The sequence below is a fragment of the Chiroxiphia lanceolata genome, chromosome 18 (genome assembly GCF_009829145.1).
Source record: "Chiroxiphia lanceolata isolate bChiLan1 chromosome 18, bChiLan1.pri, whole genome shotgun sequence".
NCBI classification, from domain to species: domain Eukaryota; kingdom Metazoa; phylum Chordata; class Aves; order Passeriformes; family Pipridae; genus Chiroxiphia; species Chiroxiphia lanceolata.
In genome coordinates, this window is record NC_045654.1 from 4452793 (window position 1) to 4470863 (window position 18071).

General features: G+C 52.1%; 1 protein-coding gene and 1 long non-coding RNA gene across 3 annotated transcripts; one reads left to right on the forward strand and one right to left on the reverse strand.

Moving 5' to 3' along the window:
• The first annotated feature begins 4845 nt into the window (after window positions 1-4845).
• On the forward strand, window positions 4846-17313 carry MLEC (malectin). 2 transcript variants are annotated; one of them, XM_032705838.1, is made up of 5 exons: window positions 4846-5061; window positions 8277-8455; window positions 9791-9967; window positions 10141-10198; window positions 11379-17313. In XM_032705838.1, the coding sequence occupies exons 1-5, from the start codon at window positions 4863-4865 to the stop codon at window positions 11606-11608; spliced, it is 843 nt and encodes a 280-aa protein (XP_032561729.1). In that variant the 5' UTR covers window positions 4846-4862; the 3' UTR covers window positions 11609-17313. The 2 variants fall into 2 exon arrangements, with proteins under 2 accessions (XP_032561729.1, XP_032561730.1); XM_032705839.1 differs by lacking the exons at window positions 9791-9967; window positions 10141-10198 and having other exon boundaries at window positions 4901-5061.
• LOC116795817 lies at window positions 5966-11552 on the reverse strand. Its single transcript, XR_004360167.1, has 2 exons — window positions 10579-11552; window positions 5966-10432 (listed from the first exon to the last, which is right to left on the reverse strand). It is a non-coding gene; the product is annotated as an uncharacterized LOC116795817 (long non-coding RNA).
• Window positions 17314-18071: the final 758 nt, after the last annotated feature.

Genomic DNA, 18071 nt, shown 5'->3' on the forward strand with positions numbered 1-18071 from the left:
TCTGCACTGGGGTCTGGAGGCCGGTCCTTCCCACAGGAAGGGGAGTCACTGCCGGCCACTAAGCCTGTCTCAGGACTGTGCCCTCTTTCCTGCTGTCTCCGTGGTCAAGGGGCCTGGAGGTGCTTCACAGTGAGGGCAGTGTGGAGGGCCCCCATCCCTGCGTCCCCTCCACTGGCACGGGGGCAGGTGAGAGCCCCTGTGGTACCGTGGCAAAGGAGCAATGGGAGAGAGGGCTCAGAGGGGAGCTGGGTGGGAGTGGGATAGGCAGCAATAGCCACCCCATTACACTTTCAGACCATTTCAAACACAACTGTGAGCACATGTACAGTGGGGCTGTGCTGCCCGTGTCTGCAGCGGTGACTACAACAGCAGCCTCCAGGCCCTACCAGCTGCTTCCAGACACATCAGGTGCTTATCCTCCTTCCCCTTTCCCCAAGATGCTCCCAACCTACCGCTCCCTTCCCCTACTCCACCAGACTTATAGTTGTTCCCTTTCTCTATGCAGAGGCTCTCTCACGAGTTTCCAGCACTGATTTCTGCTTGGCTTCAAAGGGCATCATCATTGCTCTGTTTTCCTCAGTGTGACTGGGAGCTGTTTTCCTCTCTGTCTCTTTAATCCAACTGGAAGGTTAAGGACCAATATCTTCTGGCTTTCTCCATCTCCAATCTTTCACTTCCCAGGTTCTCTTCCAAATTCTTGGGGTCCACAAATCCATATCCCAAAGGAGGATTTTCTCTTCTGTCTTTCTGTTGCTGTGCCAACCAGCATAGCTGCAGAGATGGCTGATATCCCAGTAATGGCAAAACTGTGTTTCCTCTTATATTTGTGTGTGTGTGTGTGTATACTTGTGTTTGCACAGCTGTGTGCACTGGGAAAAGTTTGTGTGTGTGCAGGTAAAAGCCAGGAGTGCAGATGGGCACCTGGGGGTGCAGCAGCAGAAGAGTTTGTGTGCAAGTGGGTGTATGCAAACTATGTGTGTGTATCTATGGAGCTGGTCCCATCTTAGAAATGTGTGTGTGAGCCAAGAAATTGGAAAATGGATATTTACAGATCTCTACATTTACTGGCACAGCAGCTGTATTGTGATTAGGAGGTGAGGGTGATAAATGGAACAGAGTCCAGAGTCCTGGGTAGTTATAAATGTGCTTAGGGTCACATTTATAGGGGAGAGAGAGACCTGTGCAGGCTGGTGTCTGCCAAAAGGAGTGCTGGTCCGCAGCTGTGCTTCACTTACAGTGGAGCCTGTTGAGGAAGAAGCTGCTTGTCCATGCAGAGCAGGACAGCTGTGCTGCAGAGCTGTGCCTGCCTCTGGGGACCAGTGACAGCTCAGGGCACATGCTTTGTGCCACAGCCAGTGTGCACAAGCAGTGGGCAATCAGAGGCCACAAATGTGGTGGCTGCCTCTGCCTGCTCCTTCCCAGACTCTGTTCTGACCAGACACGTCTTTTGCCCACAGAGTCAGATGGCAGGACACAGTCTTAATTTATTTAAAATGGTAACCCCATTTCTAGAGGCTGCACTCATCCACAGTGCAGCATCACAGTAGGTGAGGATGTTCTCTGCAAACTACAGCCATTTTCACTTAGGCAGGTCCCTGTGTCTGCACCGTGGCAGAGCTGTTCTTGTTTTCCAGACACCAGTACCAGGGGAAGGGTGGCTGCAGGACACCTTTGTGTCATTGCAGAGGCAGTCCTGGAGCCACAGCTACTTCCGAGGAAAGCCGAGTCTGCCAAATCATCTGCAGCTTTGTTCTGCCAGGTCTCACCATGATACAGTGAACAAGTCAGACAGGGCAAGTCTCAAAAGCCTTCATATTTTTTTTCCCCCAGCAGAAGCTCTTGCTGCCAGTCTGATTTTACTTTCACAACAAACCCCAAATAATCCCAGGGAGTTTTACTATTTTCTTGTGCAGACAGGGGCAGAGATTAAAGCTCCAATCTAAGTAATCTAATTCCAGAGATAATCCTTTCACTCTCATCTCCAATTTGGTACCAGAGAGGCTTCCAGAGGGTTCCACATGGCAGGGCACCTGAGCCCTGTAGCCCCATGCTGTTCAGGAGGTGGTCCAAGCAGTGGGGCTGGCTCACGTTGACTTCTTAGATGTCTCATTAGCCATGAGGTCTGCTTCTGACACACACGTCTCTGTTGCTCCTTTTGGACATTCCAAATCCTGGTCCCATTTTACAGCAGGAAATGGCTGATACCCAAAACCTATGCCCCACATCATTTGTGAATGATCAGGGCTGTAGGTAGACCAGGCAGGACTGATCCAAGACTGAGTCATTTTGGCTGCCAGGGGACAGGGAGAGATCAAGGGATTGAGAAGACGACCCTGAGCCTTTCACTTGTAGGTTACTGGTATAAATCCAGCCTGCATCAAGGGACTGACTGATGGCTCAGTGGATTAGTAACAGGATAGAGCCTTTGACATCTGGGGCACAAGCTGGCATCAAGTTGCTGGTGACTGCAAGTATTGATTCAGGGCAGCAATGTAGGACACCATGGGCACAGGCCACACAGCATATCTGCTGTCCTCTGCCAGAGGCTGTGGCCAGCCCATGATCCAAGGCTCCTGCCCCTAGATGAGCATAGACACTGTCCCTCCTCACTGACTGCTGCCCAGTTAATCCCTCTTGCTTCATGATAGGCTGCTGATTCTTGGGAAATGATCACCCCGACAGTTATTAGAAGAAGCTCTTCCCGGAGAGGCAGAGGAGGTATTGCAATGCTCCATGCCTTGCCCTCTAAAAAGGCTGAGTCCTCAGATGGAGGAGAAAGAGAAGGGTTTTCCCCTCTGTTCAAAGCCCTGCTGAACCGGGGGGCAATGTGGCACCTGCCTCAGCCCACCGGGGCCACGCACAGCCCTCACTAGGACCTCTGCTGCCCTGGAGGGTTTCAGGACTGGAAATACAAGGATTCACACCCTTTGCTGTCTGTAACCTCTGCCCCAGCCATCCCTCTGCCTGCTGATGATTTACTCCATCCCTCTTCCCACTTCACTTTCATAGCTCGTGGCAGTCACCTGGTGACACACTAAGTGTGTATGTGCTTTGAAGTTGTGCTCCTGACCTGAGCGCATCGCAGTTTAAGCTGAGAGATTAGAGAGGATCGTCTGTAATCAGTACAAATGAGCTCTAACGAGGCCTCCCTCGGCCTCGCCAACTGGACAGCATTGTCCTGGCCACGGCTGCCTGCACTCCTTTGGTAACGGAACTTGGGGGACACCCAACAGGTCACAAACGCAGCAGGGATATGGCAGATTAGCCTGGATTTTATCAGATGCTGCCAGGGCTGGGGTCTGTAGCGCTGAGATGATTTGCCAGGAACCAGCATGAGGTGGCTGAATCTGGAGAGGTGTTAAGCGTGCGCATTTCACGCTACTCCTCTGGATGCGGTTTCCTAAGGCACCTTGTAGCTTCAGGAAGCCCTTCCTGGCTGCAGTGCTGGCATGGGAGCACAGCAGTGCCATGTTTGCCCTGGTCTAGTTATATCACAAGCCCAAGAGCCGATGTGACAGCAGCAGGAACATGCTCTGGGGCACACTCTGGCATGGGGAGAGCAGGCTGGGGAGCAGGGGGTGGGTGGTAACGCATCCCCCCAAAACAGTTCACTTCTCCAAGGCTGTGGCTGGTTAAGAGGCCCCCAAGTGCATTACAAAAGCAACAAACCCGTTTAATTCTCAATCTGCAGCACCAAAAGTCTTTATTTCTAAAAGTAAACGCTTTGTAGCAGACTCAAATTAATAAAACATCGCTGGGACTCAGGAGCAGCCGCTGCTAATGCAGACGGTGCCTGGAGCACAGCCCCGAGGCCTGACCGGTGTCTGACGCCTCGAGGAGCACCGCGATCAGACAGGAGGGCAAACACAGAGGCGAACATTGAGTTATTTGCTCCCCCCGCCGTGTAGGGACTGAGTTTCGTTCAACCTCCATCTGGGATGTCTCACTCCAGCCCTCCCAAGACCTTGCCAAGGTCCTCCAGAAAAAACCATGATGTTACATTCTCCTATAAAGCGCAGCCCTGGGAGCAGCCCCGCTGGCCGTGTCACGGTCACCTCCCGCCTCCCCCTTCAGTGCCCGCTTTGCTTCTCATGCAGGTTACTGCGCTCCAAGGTGCCTTCACGCCACTGGCCGCCTCGCTCCTTACCGGGCGGGCGGCAGCTGCCTTCCCCCATCCTCCACGGCGGGGCCGAACAGGAGAATCGGCGCGTTCTACCGGGGCCGCGAACCAGGCCCGAGGGCTGCTGTTCAGAGCGTAGCGGGCACGGAGCTGCCGGGACGCGGCGGCGGGGCTCCCGCTGCCCCGCTCCCCTCCCGGCCCCTTCCCCGAGCGCTCCGGGCCCGCTCCTCCGCCGCGCCACTCGTTGCCCCGGCAACCCGCCGGCCGCGCTTCCCGCCGCCGCCCCGCGCTCCGCCGCGCTGGAGCCCCGCGATTGGCGGCGCGGAGGGGCGGGCTCTGCCCAGGCGGCCGGCGCTCGGGGCAGCTCGCCGGGCTGTCCCCGCTGCGGACACCGCTGGGAAGCCCCGTCTGTCTCTCCCGCTCCTTTCTGCAGAGCCGGTTCCCCCTCGTTCCCTTCCCGCACGGGCGGTCCCGGTCCCGGCCCCACGCCCCGGCCCGCAGGGACCCGCTCCAGCCACCGGCTCCGCGCCGCTCAGCCCGCCTGCCCACCGCCACCTCCCATTGGCCCGCCGCCGTATGAATATGCAAATACACATCCGTGGCCACCCAATAGCAGACGGGCAGTTATTTAATATTCGCGGTGCGGCGCGCGGATTGGTCGGTGCGCGCCCCGCCCCGGCAGCAGGGCAGGCCGCCCCCTGTCGGCGGCAGGAAGGGGCGGGCGCGGCGCCGGGAGCGCGACATGGTGGGCGCCGGTGCGCGCGGGGCGCCGCTGCTGCCGCCCGTGCTGCTGCTGCTGCCACCGCTGCTGCTGCTGCGGGGCGCGGCGGGCGGCATCGCCGACAGCGTCGTCTGGGCCGTCAACGCGGGCGGCGATGCCCACGTGGACGTGAACGGCATCCACTTCCGCAAGGACCCGCTCGAGGGCCGCGTGGGCCGAGGTGAGGGCGGGGGGACGCACCGGGGGCGCGGGGGGGTTGTCGGCGGGGCTCCTCGCGGGATCCCGCTCCGCTGGCGCGGTGGGGTCCCGCCGTGCCAGCGGGGTGCGAGATCCGCGTGCTGCCGGCCCGCGGCGGAGCGGGGGGTGTTCCCGCAGCGCGGCGGGGGCTCCGCTCCCGCAACCGCCCGGGGACGGCGGGGCCCGCGGGGAGCGCCCGCACTTGTCACCCGCGGGACCACGGCCACCCCCGTCCTCTCGCCGGGCCCAGCAGGGACCGCATCCCCCGCCCCCGCGGACCCAGGGCCCCGGAGGCGGCGGGGTGAGCCCTGCGGGATGTGCCCTGCGGGATGGTGTCCTCAGGCTCCGGTGTTGTGTAATGCCGGGGGGGAAGTGGCTCCGCGCGGGCTTGGAGCGGGATTTCGGCTGGAAAGGCTGCCAGCCTGGCCGCGTGCGGCCGCCGGGATCCTTCTTTCTCCTGTTTTCCACTGAACAACCCGGCTTCCACAGCAGGACCTGCCGGTTCGCAGCCAGCCCGCAGCACGCACCTTGCAGTCAGAACACGCATTGCCCGCCCTCCGCAGCCAGGTCCGGATCGCTGGCGGTGCGGGCTGGTGGTTGCAGCGTTCTGGTCCTGTTGGGCCCGAACAGAGGGAAAGTGCAGCTGGCTGGTCTGCTCCATGCCCCAGTCCTGGCAGGGTGTTCAAGGGCAGAGACACAAGCAGAAGTAGAGGCAGATGGGATATCATCAGCTGCTCTAGCTACTGATCAGTAAAATCTTCACTCTACTAGTTAGAACAGAATGTAGAACTAATACTGCACTTGGGTTACCTTTTCTTACTTCCTTTGAAACCACTCCAGTTGTATGAATTGTGCATGTTTCTGATAATTAGTGCACCAAAACTTAGTTGATTCACAGTTGTATAAAACGTTAGCTGTGCTGAGCTGCTCTGCAGTCATTTCCAGGTGGAGTGTGGAGAAAGTCTGTTGACTTTTGAGTCTAACCTTTGCTGTTTCCGTGTAGGATGGTAAGGATTTTCCTGTGCTATACAGCTGGAACTGCCATTGCTTACCCTGCATGAGTGCTATCCCAAATGGAGAACCTTTTGGGCACAGTGGATGCAGGGGAGGTTACTTTTAAGTTCTAATATGGTTTGTTTTTTGCACCCATGGAAGCTGGCATCCCAGTTGCCCAAGGTGCCTTGGCTGCTGTAGGTCAGCTTCCCTTCATAGACCTCTCACATGTGTCACTTGAATGTCCTTGTGGACTGGAACAATTTATTTCTGAGTTGAGGAGAAAAAAGGGTCTTTCTCAAGCACATTGTGACATGTTCTTCCTTTGGGGAAAGCCTGTGGTGTCTCCTCTGCACAGCAGGCCATTGCAGTAATTCTGCTTCAGCCAGTGGTGCCAGGCACAGTGGAGACTTTACCCCTTTGAGCTCTCAGCTGCATTTCCCTCAATGGCTTTTTATTGCACCATTGTTCGTTTTCTCTGGGTTCCTCTGTGTTGATAGGCATGTAATGGCTTCAGCAGAAATATATGGCTGACTGGGAGGAAATGACCTAGGGATAGTAATTCTGGGCTGTCCTGCCTCTGGGCAAATTAAAACCTTTTTTTTCAAGCCTCAGTTCAGCCGCTGTACCCTGAAGGACTGAATGTGCTGATGGCAATTACAGAATTAGGCAGGTGCCAGGCATAGTTGAGTTACAGTTTGATGGGCACTGCTTGCTCCCAGTGAGCACCCAGCCTGCTGTAAAACCCAGCTCGCCTCCACAGCTCTGTCAGCAGGGCTCTGACACGCAGGTGACAGGTCTTCCTCTCCAGTTACCTTCTTGGCTATTAAAGGACTTGCTTCCTGTGCAGGCTTTCCTCTAATAGAAACGTACTTCTGTGGAGCCCTTGGTTCGCTGTCACTGTAATCTGTAGCTGGCCAGAAATACCTGTGTGGGAGGACAGGTTAAACTTTTCACCCTCTGTGTTTCTGGTGATTAGAGTGTTCAGTCCTTGCGCCCAGGTTCGGGTGGTAAAGAGAAGCGGACGATCGCCTGAACAGCTCTGTGTGAAACAGGAGACTAAGAACTGGCATTAATTTCCTCTCACTCGTTTGCATTGGCTCTGTCTTTGGCAACGTGCTCTGGGTTAGTAGTTCTTGCTTTGTCTTGGCTGATGCAGTGTCTGTTCCCATGGAAATGGGGTTGGAAGTGGTAAGTGTCAGCAGAGAACTTCGTCTGGATCAACTTCTCCTGCCTCAAGTGCCAGTGGGCAGATGGTGTCCACAGTCTTCCCTCCTGCCCCTACTTCGCTGGGGAGTCACTGGATTTGCAGCTCTGGAGGCATTGCATCAGTTTGCATTTGTACAGTAACCCTGGCACAATAAAATGCCAAGTCGAGTTAAAGTCTTTTGGGGGCTGCTTGAGATGTGGTGAAACAATGAGTGAGAGGAGGCAAATTTTATGATTTCTCTTATTTTGTCAGTTATTGTGCTGTTTAGGAATGTTGTTTGGGCCCTTCTCAGGGGGCTGTTCAGATGGCTCCAGACAGCACCCACTTCAGCTGGGTGGCTGTGAGAACAGCAGCTGATGGAGCTGTTGGTGCTCTTGAAACCCTTGTGTATCTTGCTTCCTTCTTCCTGTCTTCAGGCTGACAGTATTGCAGGGCTGCGATGAGAAGAAAGGGTGTTGTAAGATGCCTAATGCTTTTCACACTTCTACCATCCCCTAGGTTTTCACTTGAGGGGGATGAGTCTCTAAAACCTGATGCCATCAACTGCTACCTTCAAATCTGTTGTATCAACGAGTCAAGTCAGTCCTGTGCCCACTGGTTTTGTTTTCTACTCAGAGTTTGAGATTTGAAAATACCGTAAAAATATTCTAGGTGTTTTTCCTCTTAGGAACAAGAGCCACTGGCCAAGTCTTTCGGCTTTGTGCACTGTTTGTGAAACAAGCTCTTCTTTCTGAAATGGTGCAAGTGAATTTACTTTGTCTGGACTGCAGCAGGTCCAGAGCTATTTTCCTACAGGGCTGGGGTTCCAGGGCTTTGGTTCCCTCTGCTTCTGCTCCAGTAGTGCCGCCACCTGGTCAGAGCAAGGAGGGGAGACGGGTCTGACAAGGATGCAAGTGCCACTTGTGGAGTTAAGCACTATAAGAGTATATAAAGTGTTTCTTGCATGTGCCTCAGAAATTAACCCCTCCTCTCACTCTTTTGTGCTTGAAACCCAGCTTCTGACTACGGGATGAAGCTGCCGATCCTGCGGTCCAACGCAGAAGACCAGATTCTGTACCAGACCGAGCGCTACAATGAGGAAACCTTTGGCTATGAAGTTCCCATCAAAGAGGAGGGTGACTATGTGCTGGTGTTGAAGTTTGCAGAGGTCTATTTTGCACAGTCTCAACAGAAGGTAAGCAACAGCTCCTGTGTGTCTTTGATGTGAGTTCCTGGCTATGACTGTGTGTGCTCAGGTTGCCTCTGCTGCTTTGCATGCTGGAGGAAGGAGTGAAGTAAGGCACTGATGGTTAACTTTGATCCTAGAGCCCTCACGGGCTCTGAAACTTTAGAGCTCTCTCCCACGTTCCAGCTATACAGTCAGACTGGAAAACTGCATTTCAAAGCATTCAAAAACCATGTTCAACTAAACATAACTAGCAATAGAGTTTTATGACCTGTTTAGGCTGTGCTGGTTTTGAAGAGTTTTTTTACGTTTTTCCTGAACAGTTGTTCCTGCCGTGACAGCACAGTTGTGTTGGAGGAAGTATTGCACAGATTGAAGCAGGGAGGTGATCTGGAACCTACTCAAAACAATTTTTACAAATGAAATAAGACTTGATACTGGTTCAGTCTGGTCCTGAAAGCACAGAATTAAATTCGCCCTCTTTATTGCTCTTGTCCACTTTTGAAATACCTTGTGTGCAGAGGTGGAAACAGAAGCACAAAGAACTCAAAGCCCTGTGATAAATCGGGGTAGGAGTGGTTTGTGTAATAGCCTGTCTTTCCCTTGACTCCATCAGCTTCTTTAGAGCTGATCTCCTTAAGCACTGTGCTGCCTTCCTGCCAGAGAGGTATTTCAGGGAACAGAACTGGTGGGGCTGGCTTACAGAACGGATGCAAAAAGCAGCTTCAGATTAAACTGAAGGGCTGAGGCATCTTTGGTTCCTCTTCCTTGATGTGGTTCTGCTGGGATTCCCCAGGTGCTGAGTGAAGTTTGAGTCATTGCAGCCCTGAGGAGGACTTTCACTATGAATTCACAGATGTGGTTAGCAGTTAAACATTTTACCTCCTTCAAACCCTGTGTTCTTCACCAGCTTGTTTCCTCCTCTCTGTTCTGCTGCAGGCTGTTAGTTAGAAATGGCTTCATTCCCTAGGGTGTGGTGTGCCACAGCCACCCCGGGGTGGTAGGAGCAGGTCCTCAGACAGGAGGTGGAAAGAAAGTTGTGGAAAAAAAAGCATGAATAAACCAGAATAAAATTCTTCTGTCCTCAGTTCAGAACAGCAGATGTAGGGGGTATTTTAAAAGGAGGAGGCAGGTTCCAGGGTATTTGAAAGCAAGGTTAATGCTTCAGTATCTCTACCTGGCTGCTTTGGGCTCTGAATCCTTCCCAAGGGAGTGGGGCAGTGCATGTTACAATGCTTTCAGGTCCTGGGTGCATAACAAGCAGAGACCTTTCCTGTTCTGTTCCCATTTCAGCTGTCACGTGCCTGAATCTGTTCTGACTCTGTCATTTCTTTCACCCTGAAGGTATTTGATGTTCGCTTGAATGGCCACGTGGTGGTGAAAGACTTGGACATTTTTGACAGAGTTGGACACAGCACAGCTCACGATGAGATCATTCCCATGAGTATCAAAAAGGGGAAACTGAGTGTCCAGGGGGAGGTTTCCACGTTCACGGGGAAGCTCCACATTGAGTTTGTAAAGGTAATAAGCTTTCCAGGGCAGAGCCCTGATCTTCCCTTTCTCCTTGTTCCCCAGCTGTGCAGTGCAGCTCTGTGCTGAAGGAGAGGGGATGGGACGTGGGGAGACCATTCCTTGCCTCAGAACTGCAGCTGAGGCAAGGAATGTGGACTGACTGCTGCCTTTGCTTTCTCTAGGGCTACTATGACAATCCAAAAATCTGTGCCCTATACATTCTGCAAGGAACAGTGGAAGGTAAGCACAGGTTTTGAGCCAGAAGGCTCTTCCCCCTTGGAGAGCAGCCTGTTGCTTCTCAGACTATGAGATCATAGCTCTTGCTGACCCACATCTGCCAAAATTGTTTCTCTCTCAGTGAGTTCCCACAGAGTGCAGTTGCGGAGTGAAGTAGGTGTGTAATGTCCTCGTTCTCCTCCAAGTCACAAATCCTGTCATTTTGGAACGAGAAAAATCAGTTTGTTTTGGAACTTCCTGTATATGGAGGAGAAAAGGGAACACATCTGGTCAGTCTCAGCTTATAGCTACAGATGCATTCCCTCTGGCCTGGGATGTCAGCAGCAGCCCTGCAGACAAGTAATTTACAGAGTTCTTTTAGCTAGTAGTTAAGTGTTTCTTACCTGGAGCTTTGTTTTGCCTTCTCAGCTTGAGGACAAGGCAGTGTTTTCTTACTGGGTATCAGATCATCTGGGTAGCAGTGGGGAGTGCTAGAAAAGTTCTTGTACTTCCATCACACTCTTTGTAAGTGTGCTGGACTGGAAGCCCCTCTGGCTCCCAAACAGGGGGTGTTTAGGACCCCTCTCACCAAACCATCACTTTGCTTTACTGTTAGTCAGATTTCCAAGTGATGCTGAAGATTTGGTGAGAACCTTGTGGCCAGGTGGCACTTTGCTGTGTGGGGGACCTGCAGTTCAGGCCCCAAGCTCAGAGGGCTGGGTTTGAGTGGGGTAGGACCATGTTGCTCTCTGGTAGCTGTGGGGTTGGGGGGTGCAGTGATGTGGGGTAGGGCTGTTCATGGAAAGGGTTTTCCATTTCCTGTTTGCACCTGTATCTGCTGGTCCTGCAGGCAGCAGGTGCTTGTTCTTGCTTAGATCTCCCTGAGCAGCTGCAGTATCTGACTGTGTGCTCTGTGCATTAACTTCTCTGTGTGACACCTGGATGGGGTGGAAGGATGTAGGTTTTTTTGCAGACTGGATTTTTGGATGCTCTTACCTCATGGAGGAAAGAAACAGTGGTGTGATCCTCTGTGAGGGAGGATGTTCCTGTCTTCTGGGGTGTTCTGGCTGTGGTTTCAGTGTGGTGTCAGGTGCCCTCTTGCCTGTGTTCCTGTTGGATCAGGGAGAGGGGAAGGAAGGGAGTGTCTCCAGTGATCTCCCAATTCACATCCTGCCTCATTGCAACCTTTTATCTTGTCCAACAGATGTCCCAAAGCTGCAACCGCACCCTGGTCTGGAGAAAAAAGAGGAAGATGATGATGAAGATGAGTATGACGATGGCTCCAGTGTCAAAAAACAGGCAAATAAGAACCGGGTTCAGTCAGGCCCACGCACACCAAACCCCTATGCCTCGGACAACAGCAGCCTCATGTTTCCTATACTGGTGGCCTTTGGTGTCTTCATTCCTACCCTCTTCTGTCTCTGCCGGTTGTGAGAGCAAGCCCCACAGTGCATCAGCCCAGGGGCTGGGAGGGAAGGAGTTGGACCAAACACGGTTGCTTTCAATTTCTCCATATTGTTCATAATTTAAGGAAAAAAAAAAAGAAAAAAAAGATGATTCATTTGGAATGAATAGCAATGAATAGCAGGTCCAGGTAAGAGGGAGCTTACCTTCCCCCTGCCAGCAAGCAGCAAGGCCCTCGCCTTCCCCTTTGCACCACGTGCAGGCTCCAATTCTCCCTGGGGCATCCGAGAATGAACTGAGTCCTGGCTGGCTGTGTTCTGGGCTGTTGAAAGCTGATGCTACCAGTCCTGGGCCACTTCCCACACTGAGGGATAGCAATGTGCTGCGAGATCTCTGCCTTCACTGGGTGGAATATGGTTCCTTAATCAGGGAAGCAGCTCTTAAAACAAGGCCTGGGTACACGTCCAGGAGCGTGGAAGCGTTGTGGTGCTGTTGGGTGTCAAATGACTATGGAGGACAGAGCCTGGCTCGGCATCTCCCTGAGTGTGTGCGGCACGATGTATGGTACTCGCCTGCCTGAAGATCCCAAGACTCCAACTCTCCACCCAGCCTTCGTGGAGACAGTCCCCTCCTAGGACTGTGAGCTGCACCGGGAGCAGAGGGATTTATCCGGCCTGATTTGCTGCACCAGTTGGGAGAGACTTTCCTAGTTTGGCAGTTGCAGTGTCTGTTCCATCGCAGAGGGATTCTGCTGTAGCCTGCGAGAGGCTGACGTTGTTGGCGTCTGATCAGATGCACTTGTTTTCTGTATTGATTATTGATTATGGCTTTTGTTTCCTTTAATATCCTTTTATTTTCGAAGGTTTTGTTTCAAGCCCAGTTCCTTGTTTTGCCCTTTCTAGCAAGTGACCTCTCCTTTGGAAGAAGCTGAGAATCAGGTGACCTAGAGAGGAACCTGGTCAAGGACTTGTTCCTTGACCTTCCTAAGAGTTGGCTCCCTTCTCCATGACTCTGAACAACCTGCGCTGTAGGACAGAGCAGAGCAACCTGGTGGATGCTCCCTGTGAGCTCTCATTCCCTGTGTAGGGATCAGGCCTCCCTGCAGCAGTGAGAAGTGGAGCTGGTCAATGTTTACAGTGAGCTCGGCCTTTTGCATATCCAGGCAGCGTAGCAAAGGGGCAGATGTCCAACATTTCAGTCCTGGAGAGCAAGGTGGTTTGTTGCCATCCAGAGATCTGAAAGTGAGCAGAACGCTGGAGAAAAGGTCACCTGCTTTCCCCAGGGATGTTTCTGCAAGAGGCTTTTGTTTCCACATGCAGAACCTGTGCCTGCCTGACAGAGGCTGAACAGAGTGAAAGCTGCTGCTGCTCCTGCTGATCCAGAGCTGCAGGCCCCGAGGAGCTGCCTTTCCATGGTTTTGGCCTCCAACATGTTGAGCATTTCTGGCTGGCGGGAGGGAGATATTCTTAGCTGGAGCAGGATCTATCCCAGGCAGGATTGGGTCCCTGTGGGTCAGCTTCGATGCCGCTGAGCTCTGGGCTCACAGAACGCTTTACCTCAAGCTCTCTTCATTGTCCTCAGAAGTGTTCTGTCTTTCCCCAGAGCAGTGGCACTGAGCAGTGACCTCCGTGCTGCTCTGCCTCTCTGGGCCTGTGTTTTCCCAGCAGTTGTTCCTGGGTTTGATCCCCTGCAGTGGCTCAGCCTTTCTTTGAGCTGAGCAGGGTCAGCAGAATTGTATTGTTTCTGGAGAGGGACCTGGAGGAGCAGCCTTTTCTCTTCTGCTGGGCCCAGGCAGCTGAAGCCTTCGCTCCCTCCTTACCCTCAAGCTGTGATAGGAGCTGTCAGCTCAGGGGCTTCAGGCTGGGAGCTGGGGAGGTGACAAAGTGCTGCTCTCTGCAGCAGTGCCACTGAACCTTTTCTGATCACACACATCACTGCTATAGGCCTGACCCTAATTCTGTCTCTGTGAGCTGAAAAGCAAGCAGGATCCTAATTATCTTCTCTCCAACTGCATAAATGGCAACAGCCAGTTTGGGAGAAGCAAGAGTCCCTGCCCTAGTTAAAGGGGAGGACAGGCTTTAAGGAGAGCAAATTCTAAAGAACAAACCTTAGGATGAAAAGGTGGTAAGCTTGAAGTGTTCTGCTTCATCTTCTAGCTGCTGTTAAAATCCTAATACTTATAAAACTCATAAAATACGAGCTCTGTTTTGTTCGGTGACAGCGCCTGCAGGGATTCTCCAGCGTTTTTGGGATTGCTCTAACTGGAGCACAGAGACATTTAGATCTTTATCTGTTTTGAGAAGCATGAACTGCACTGATTTGTTAAGCAAAGAACCCGGGGTTGAAAACAGGCGTCTCTGTAAGGAGCTGCTCTCCTCCAGGCCTTTTAGGTTGCATTTTATTTGAGCATCCTTGAAGCAAGGAATCACTCGGCTTCTTGTGGCTCACCCAGTAATCTCTGCACCTTGCCTGCAATGGGAAAAGGGGTGTGCATTTAGATGTGCAAAAGTCAGAGACAGGTCTTCTAGGGTAGTTTATCCCAGCCTGTCCTGGCAGCCAGGGCATCCATTTGGTGCCATCAGCTGCCCCAAGGCAGAGCTGTACAGTGTGATGTTGTGTTCCAGTTGCTCAGTTTAAATGAATCTGTCTTATTTGAATAAGAATAGGGAGGAGGAATAGTTCATGGCTTCAATTTAGTTGTTTTGACTCTGGTTTTATGCATCTTTGTCACTACAAAGCTGGTGTCTGGGTGGTTCCTGACCCTTTAAGGTGCTATGAGCAGTTTCCTTGTTGATCCATCCCCTCCTGACAGGTTTGCCTTGAAGGAGCCTTCAAACAGAGCATGTGGGAGCACAGAGGGTGGTAGAGAGTGGCCAGTCAGCACCTTACTGGGAATGGTGTACTCTGGCTCCCCTTGCCATCTCTGTCTAGTATCTGCAAGCCAGATAAATGGGTCCTGAGCAGGGAAAGAAAAAGTTTGGGCTGTCTGTAGCTTTCCAGAATGGGTGTTTGAGGGAATATCCAAGACACTGTTTAAGTGAGGCAGGTTAGAGACAAGCCTGTTTGTGCTGATTCCTCCCACCAGCAGCAGGCACATGGAGCACAGCAGTGTGAGGAGCTGGGTCAGAACAGACCTGGCTTGATTCATGTTATGTAGAGAGGGGCAGATAAGGCAACTTTAATAAAGCTTCCACTTAATAAAGGGCAAATGACACCTTTGATCATGTTTCAGGCCTGGATGCAGTCTCAGCATGATGGTTTCAAAGCCTATTTTAATTGCCCCATCAGCCCCTCCTTTAAGCCAGGCCCTTTTCCTCTTCTGTGTGTGTAACTAAACATCTCTGACCCCTTTGAGTGTCCCAGGTGGCAGTGAGCAGAAACCCAAATGAATTCCCTTCTCTTTTTGGTGCCTTTGTCTCAGGCTTTGAATAAAAGTCTATTTGAAGGAGCTTCTTTTTTTTTTTTAAGGAGCTTCTGAGTTTTTTCTTTTTCCCCAAGGGACAGACATTCCGTTCCCTTGAGATCAGCTGGGGACTGTCTCCCTGTCCCTGGATGCCACCTCTGGAGGTCACAGCTGAAGCAGAGAACTGTGAGCAAATATCTTTGTTTCCAGCCCTTGAGATCAATGGAAGAAAAGCCTAACAGGGGATGGAAGAACTGGAAGAGCTCCTTCAGGTCCCAGAAATCTCCTGAAGGCAGGATGGAGAACTTCCAGACAGTCTGGTGCCTGTGTGTCTGTGCAGTTCAGAGCTGAGTGAGTCATGGCTGGGTCCTGGTGCTTACAGCTTCTGGGTGCAGAGGGGGGCTTGGGGGGCCCTGTGCCCCAAATTTACTTGCTGAGGTCTTGCCCTGTCTGAACAGGGAGCAGGAACCTGTGCATTGTCCCTTGGCCTTCCCTAAGTTGAAATGGGATTGCAACAGCCAGGGAAGTGTCTTGATATGGGAACTCTGGGCTGGACAGGCCTGTTGCTGATGGAAAACAGCAGGAGGAGGGAGAGGACCATCAGAGCAGGTTCAGCCCTTGCTGTGAGACAGATACCGAGCAGCTGCAAAGTACCAAATGTTTCAGACTCTGTTTGGTGCTCAAATGTGGGAGAGATCCGTCTGCTTCTTGCACTTATGGTGAGGAGGGAAATACCCTCGCTGAGAATCCAAGGGAAATGGGAGCTGGGCCAGCACTGAACTAATTTACCTACTGGCACTTCTGCATCTCCCCAACAAATGCCAAAGCCTAATACAATTCAAGGATGCCATTTTACCGTCGGCCTGGTTCCACCAGTCTGTCCTCACCGGCTGGTCCCAAGTAGGCTCACACAAGTGTTCTCAAATGGCACAAACACACCAGGCTGGAGCTGGGAAGGCTCAGAAACGTGATCACACGAGTGGGCCTCCTGTGCTGCACCTCTGCTTCGCGCTGCCCAGCAGGTCTGGGGCACGTGCACTCATCTTGGATCCAAAGGATTTGTCCCAGGAGTATAAGTAGCATTGAAAGGTGCTGGGCTGGATGGGAGAGGCGAAAGCAGGTCCATGTCTTCCGGGACTCTGGCTTGCTCAGAGTTTATTGCTGTATTTTAAATACTATTTTTGAAGATTGAGGGGAAGATGAGGGAGGGGGAGGGATGTGACGATGCTGTCCCCAGTCTGATCAATGGGATGCTACTGCAGGTTATTGATAGGTTTTGATTTTTTTGTTTGTTTGTTTCTCAAAAAGTGCTTTATATAAAAAAAAAAAATTTTCAACAAAACACATGCTTTCCTCCCTCCTAGAAACAGTGCTGGCTGATTAGAACATGTGAATAATCTTTTGCAAACATCAAAGGTCTCTGCTAAAGAGTTTGTGTGATGGAGATTTGAAGGCGAGGGGCAAAGTACAGCTTGAACCAGTTTTTAACTGGGGAGAGTGTGAATCCAGGAAATGCAGGATCTCTGCCCTGGAGTTATTCCCAGTCACAAGTAAGGGGGATATGTTTTTCCTGTGCTACCATGGCTGTTCTGTCACACTGTGGCAGTTCCTGTGCTGGGGTGCTGGAGCAAAACAGTGGCTGGAAACTTTCTGGCAAGTGAGGGCTTGAATATTTTGTGGTTTCCTCTGGGGCTTCGTGTCTTCAGAGCTTTTGGTAAAGCAGCCCTGGAGCCTGTGAGAGCAGAGGCAGCATTTGTGCTCGTGGCAGGAGGCAGTAGCCAGGACTGTGAGAGGTGACAGTGGTGTTTGGGTCCCATCAGTGCAGCACTTTTAGCATTGGCAGATGGTCCCACCACTCCATAGTGCCTGGCTGGGGATGTGTGGAAGTAACCCATACCCTTGGCATTAAGGACACATCACAAACTAGGTAAAGCTGCAGGTCTAAGAGTTACCTGTAAAGACTAAAGCAGATGGGAGAGATCCCCATCTGTGTCTGTCACTAGTACAAAGGGGTTTAAAGGAGGATTTTTTTTATTTTATTGTCCGTTGCTTTGTGTTCTAACAACTTGCAGTGACGTTTTTTTAGTTTGTTTTGCAGTGAGCTTGGCCCCTGGGTGAAAAGCACAGATATCTATTTCTGATTGCATTGGCTTTGCAGGGACTAGTTTGGGGGGAAAGATGGGTGTGGGGGTGGGCTATTTTATTTTTGGTACACGGTAGCAGTTTTATTTTTTAATTTCCCCAGGATGTTTGGTTGAGGGAATGTTCTGAAATCTGTCTGGCAGTTTGACCAGCAGTGTGCTAAAGGAAAATAAACAAAATTATATTGTCACTTGGATGAGATGGTCCCTCTTTTCTGGTGGTAGGGGCAGAGGAGCCCCCTCTGGCTTTTACACCCAGAGCCTCTCCCTGACACTGCCTCCGGCACAGCCCTGGTGTTGGCACAGCCCTGGTGTTCTCTTGCCAGTCATTTTGGGCTATTAAGTGCAAGTTGAATGGTACAACATCCTGTTAAAAGTGCTGATGCAGACCTTGTTGCTTCCTGCTCAGATAAGGAGCGCCAGAGATGTAATCTTGCCTTCTGGGGTTTTGCAAGCTGCCCCCATTTCAGCTTGAAGCTGCATCGGAGGTGGGCAGGCGGGGCTGGAGCTGGAGCAGAGAGAAGGCAGCACCTTTGTGTTCTAGGTGCCTGATCTGGGGGTACAAGGGGCTCTAGCCCCATACAGAGCAGCTGCTCTTCCAGACAGCCTGGCTGTGTCCTTCCCAGGGCACAGGATGGAGGGACCGACCCCATGCAGTGAGGAGGGTTTAGGAGCCTTGGCTGGACAGGCTTTTGTGAAATAGCTTTTGGTTGGCAGTAGGAGGTGTGTTCTGCTCACAAGCAGCAGCAAACATCACTAACCACTGCTCTAAATGTGCTTCTGCTCATGGGGAGCATGTTCGGTGTTGGTTGGAGACCGAAAAGAGGATGCAGATGTTTCTTGTTCTTACCCCAGTTCCCCAAAGGGCTGGAGGTGGGCTGGTGGGCTGCCCCTCTTTGGGAGGAAATGCATCCTTTCCTCCATCTGATGCTCCTGTGAGTCACTCCAG

What these genes read in the sequence shown, in the direction of transcription:
- MLEC (XM_032705838.1), top strand. Translation starts at nt 4,863, where the DNA reads ATGGTGGGCGCCGGTGCGCGCGGGGCGCCGCTGCTGCCGCCCGTGCTG. An exon ending in TTGCACAGTCTCAACAGAAG is followed by an intron (nt 8,456 to 9,790) that starts GTAAGCAACAGC and finishes TTCACCCTGAAG; the next exon opens with GTATTTGATGTTCGCTTGAA. An exon ending in TCCACATTGAGTTTGTAAAG is followed by an intron (nt 9,968 to 10,140) that starts GTAATAAGCTTT and finishes TGCTTTCTCTAG; the next exon opens with GGCTACTATGACAATCCAAA.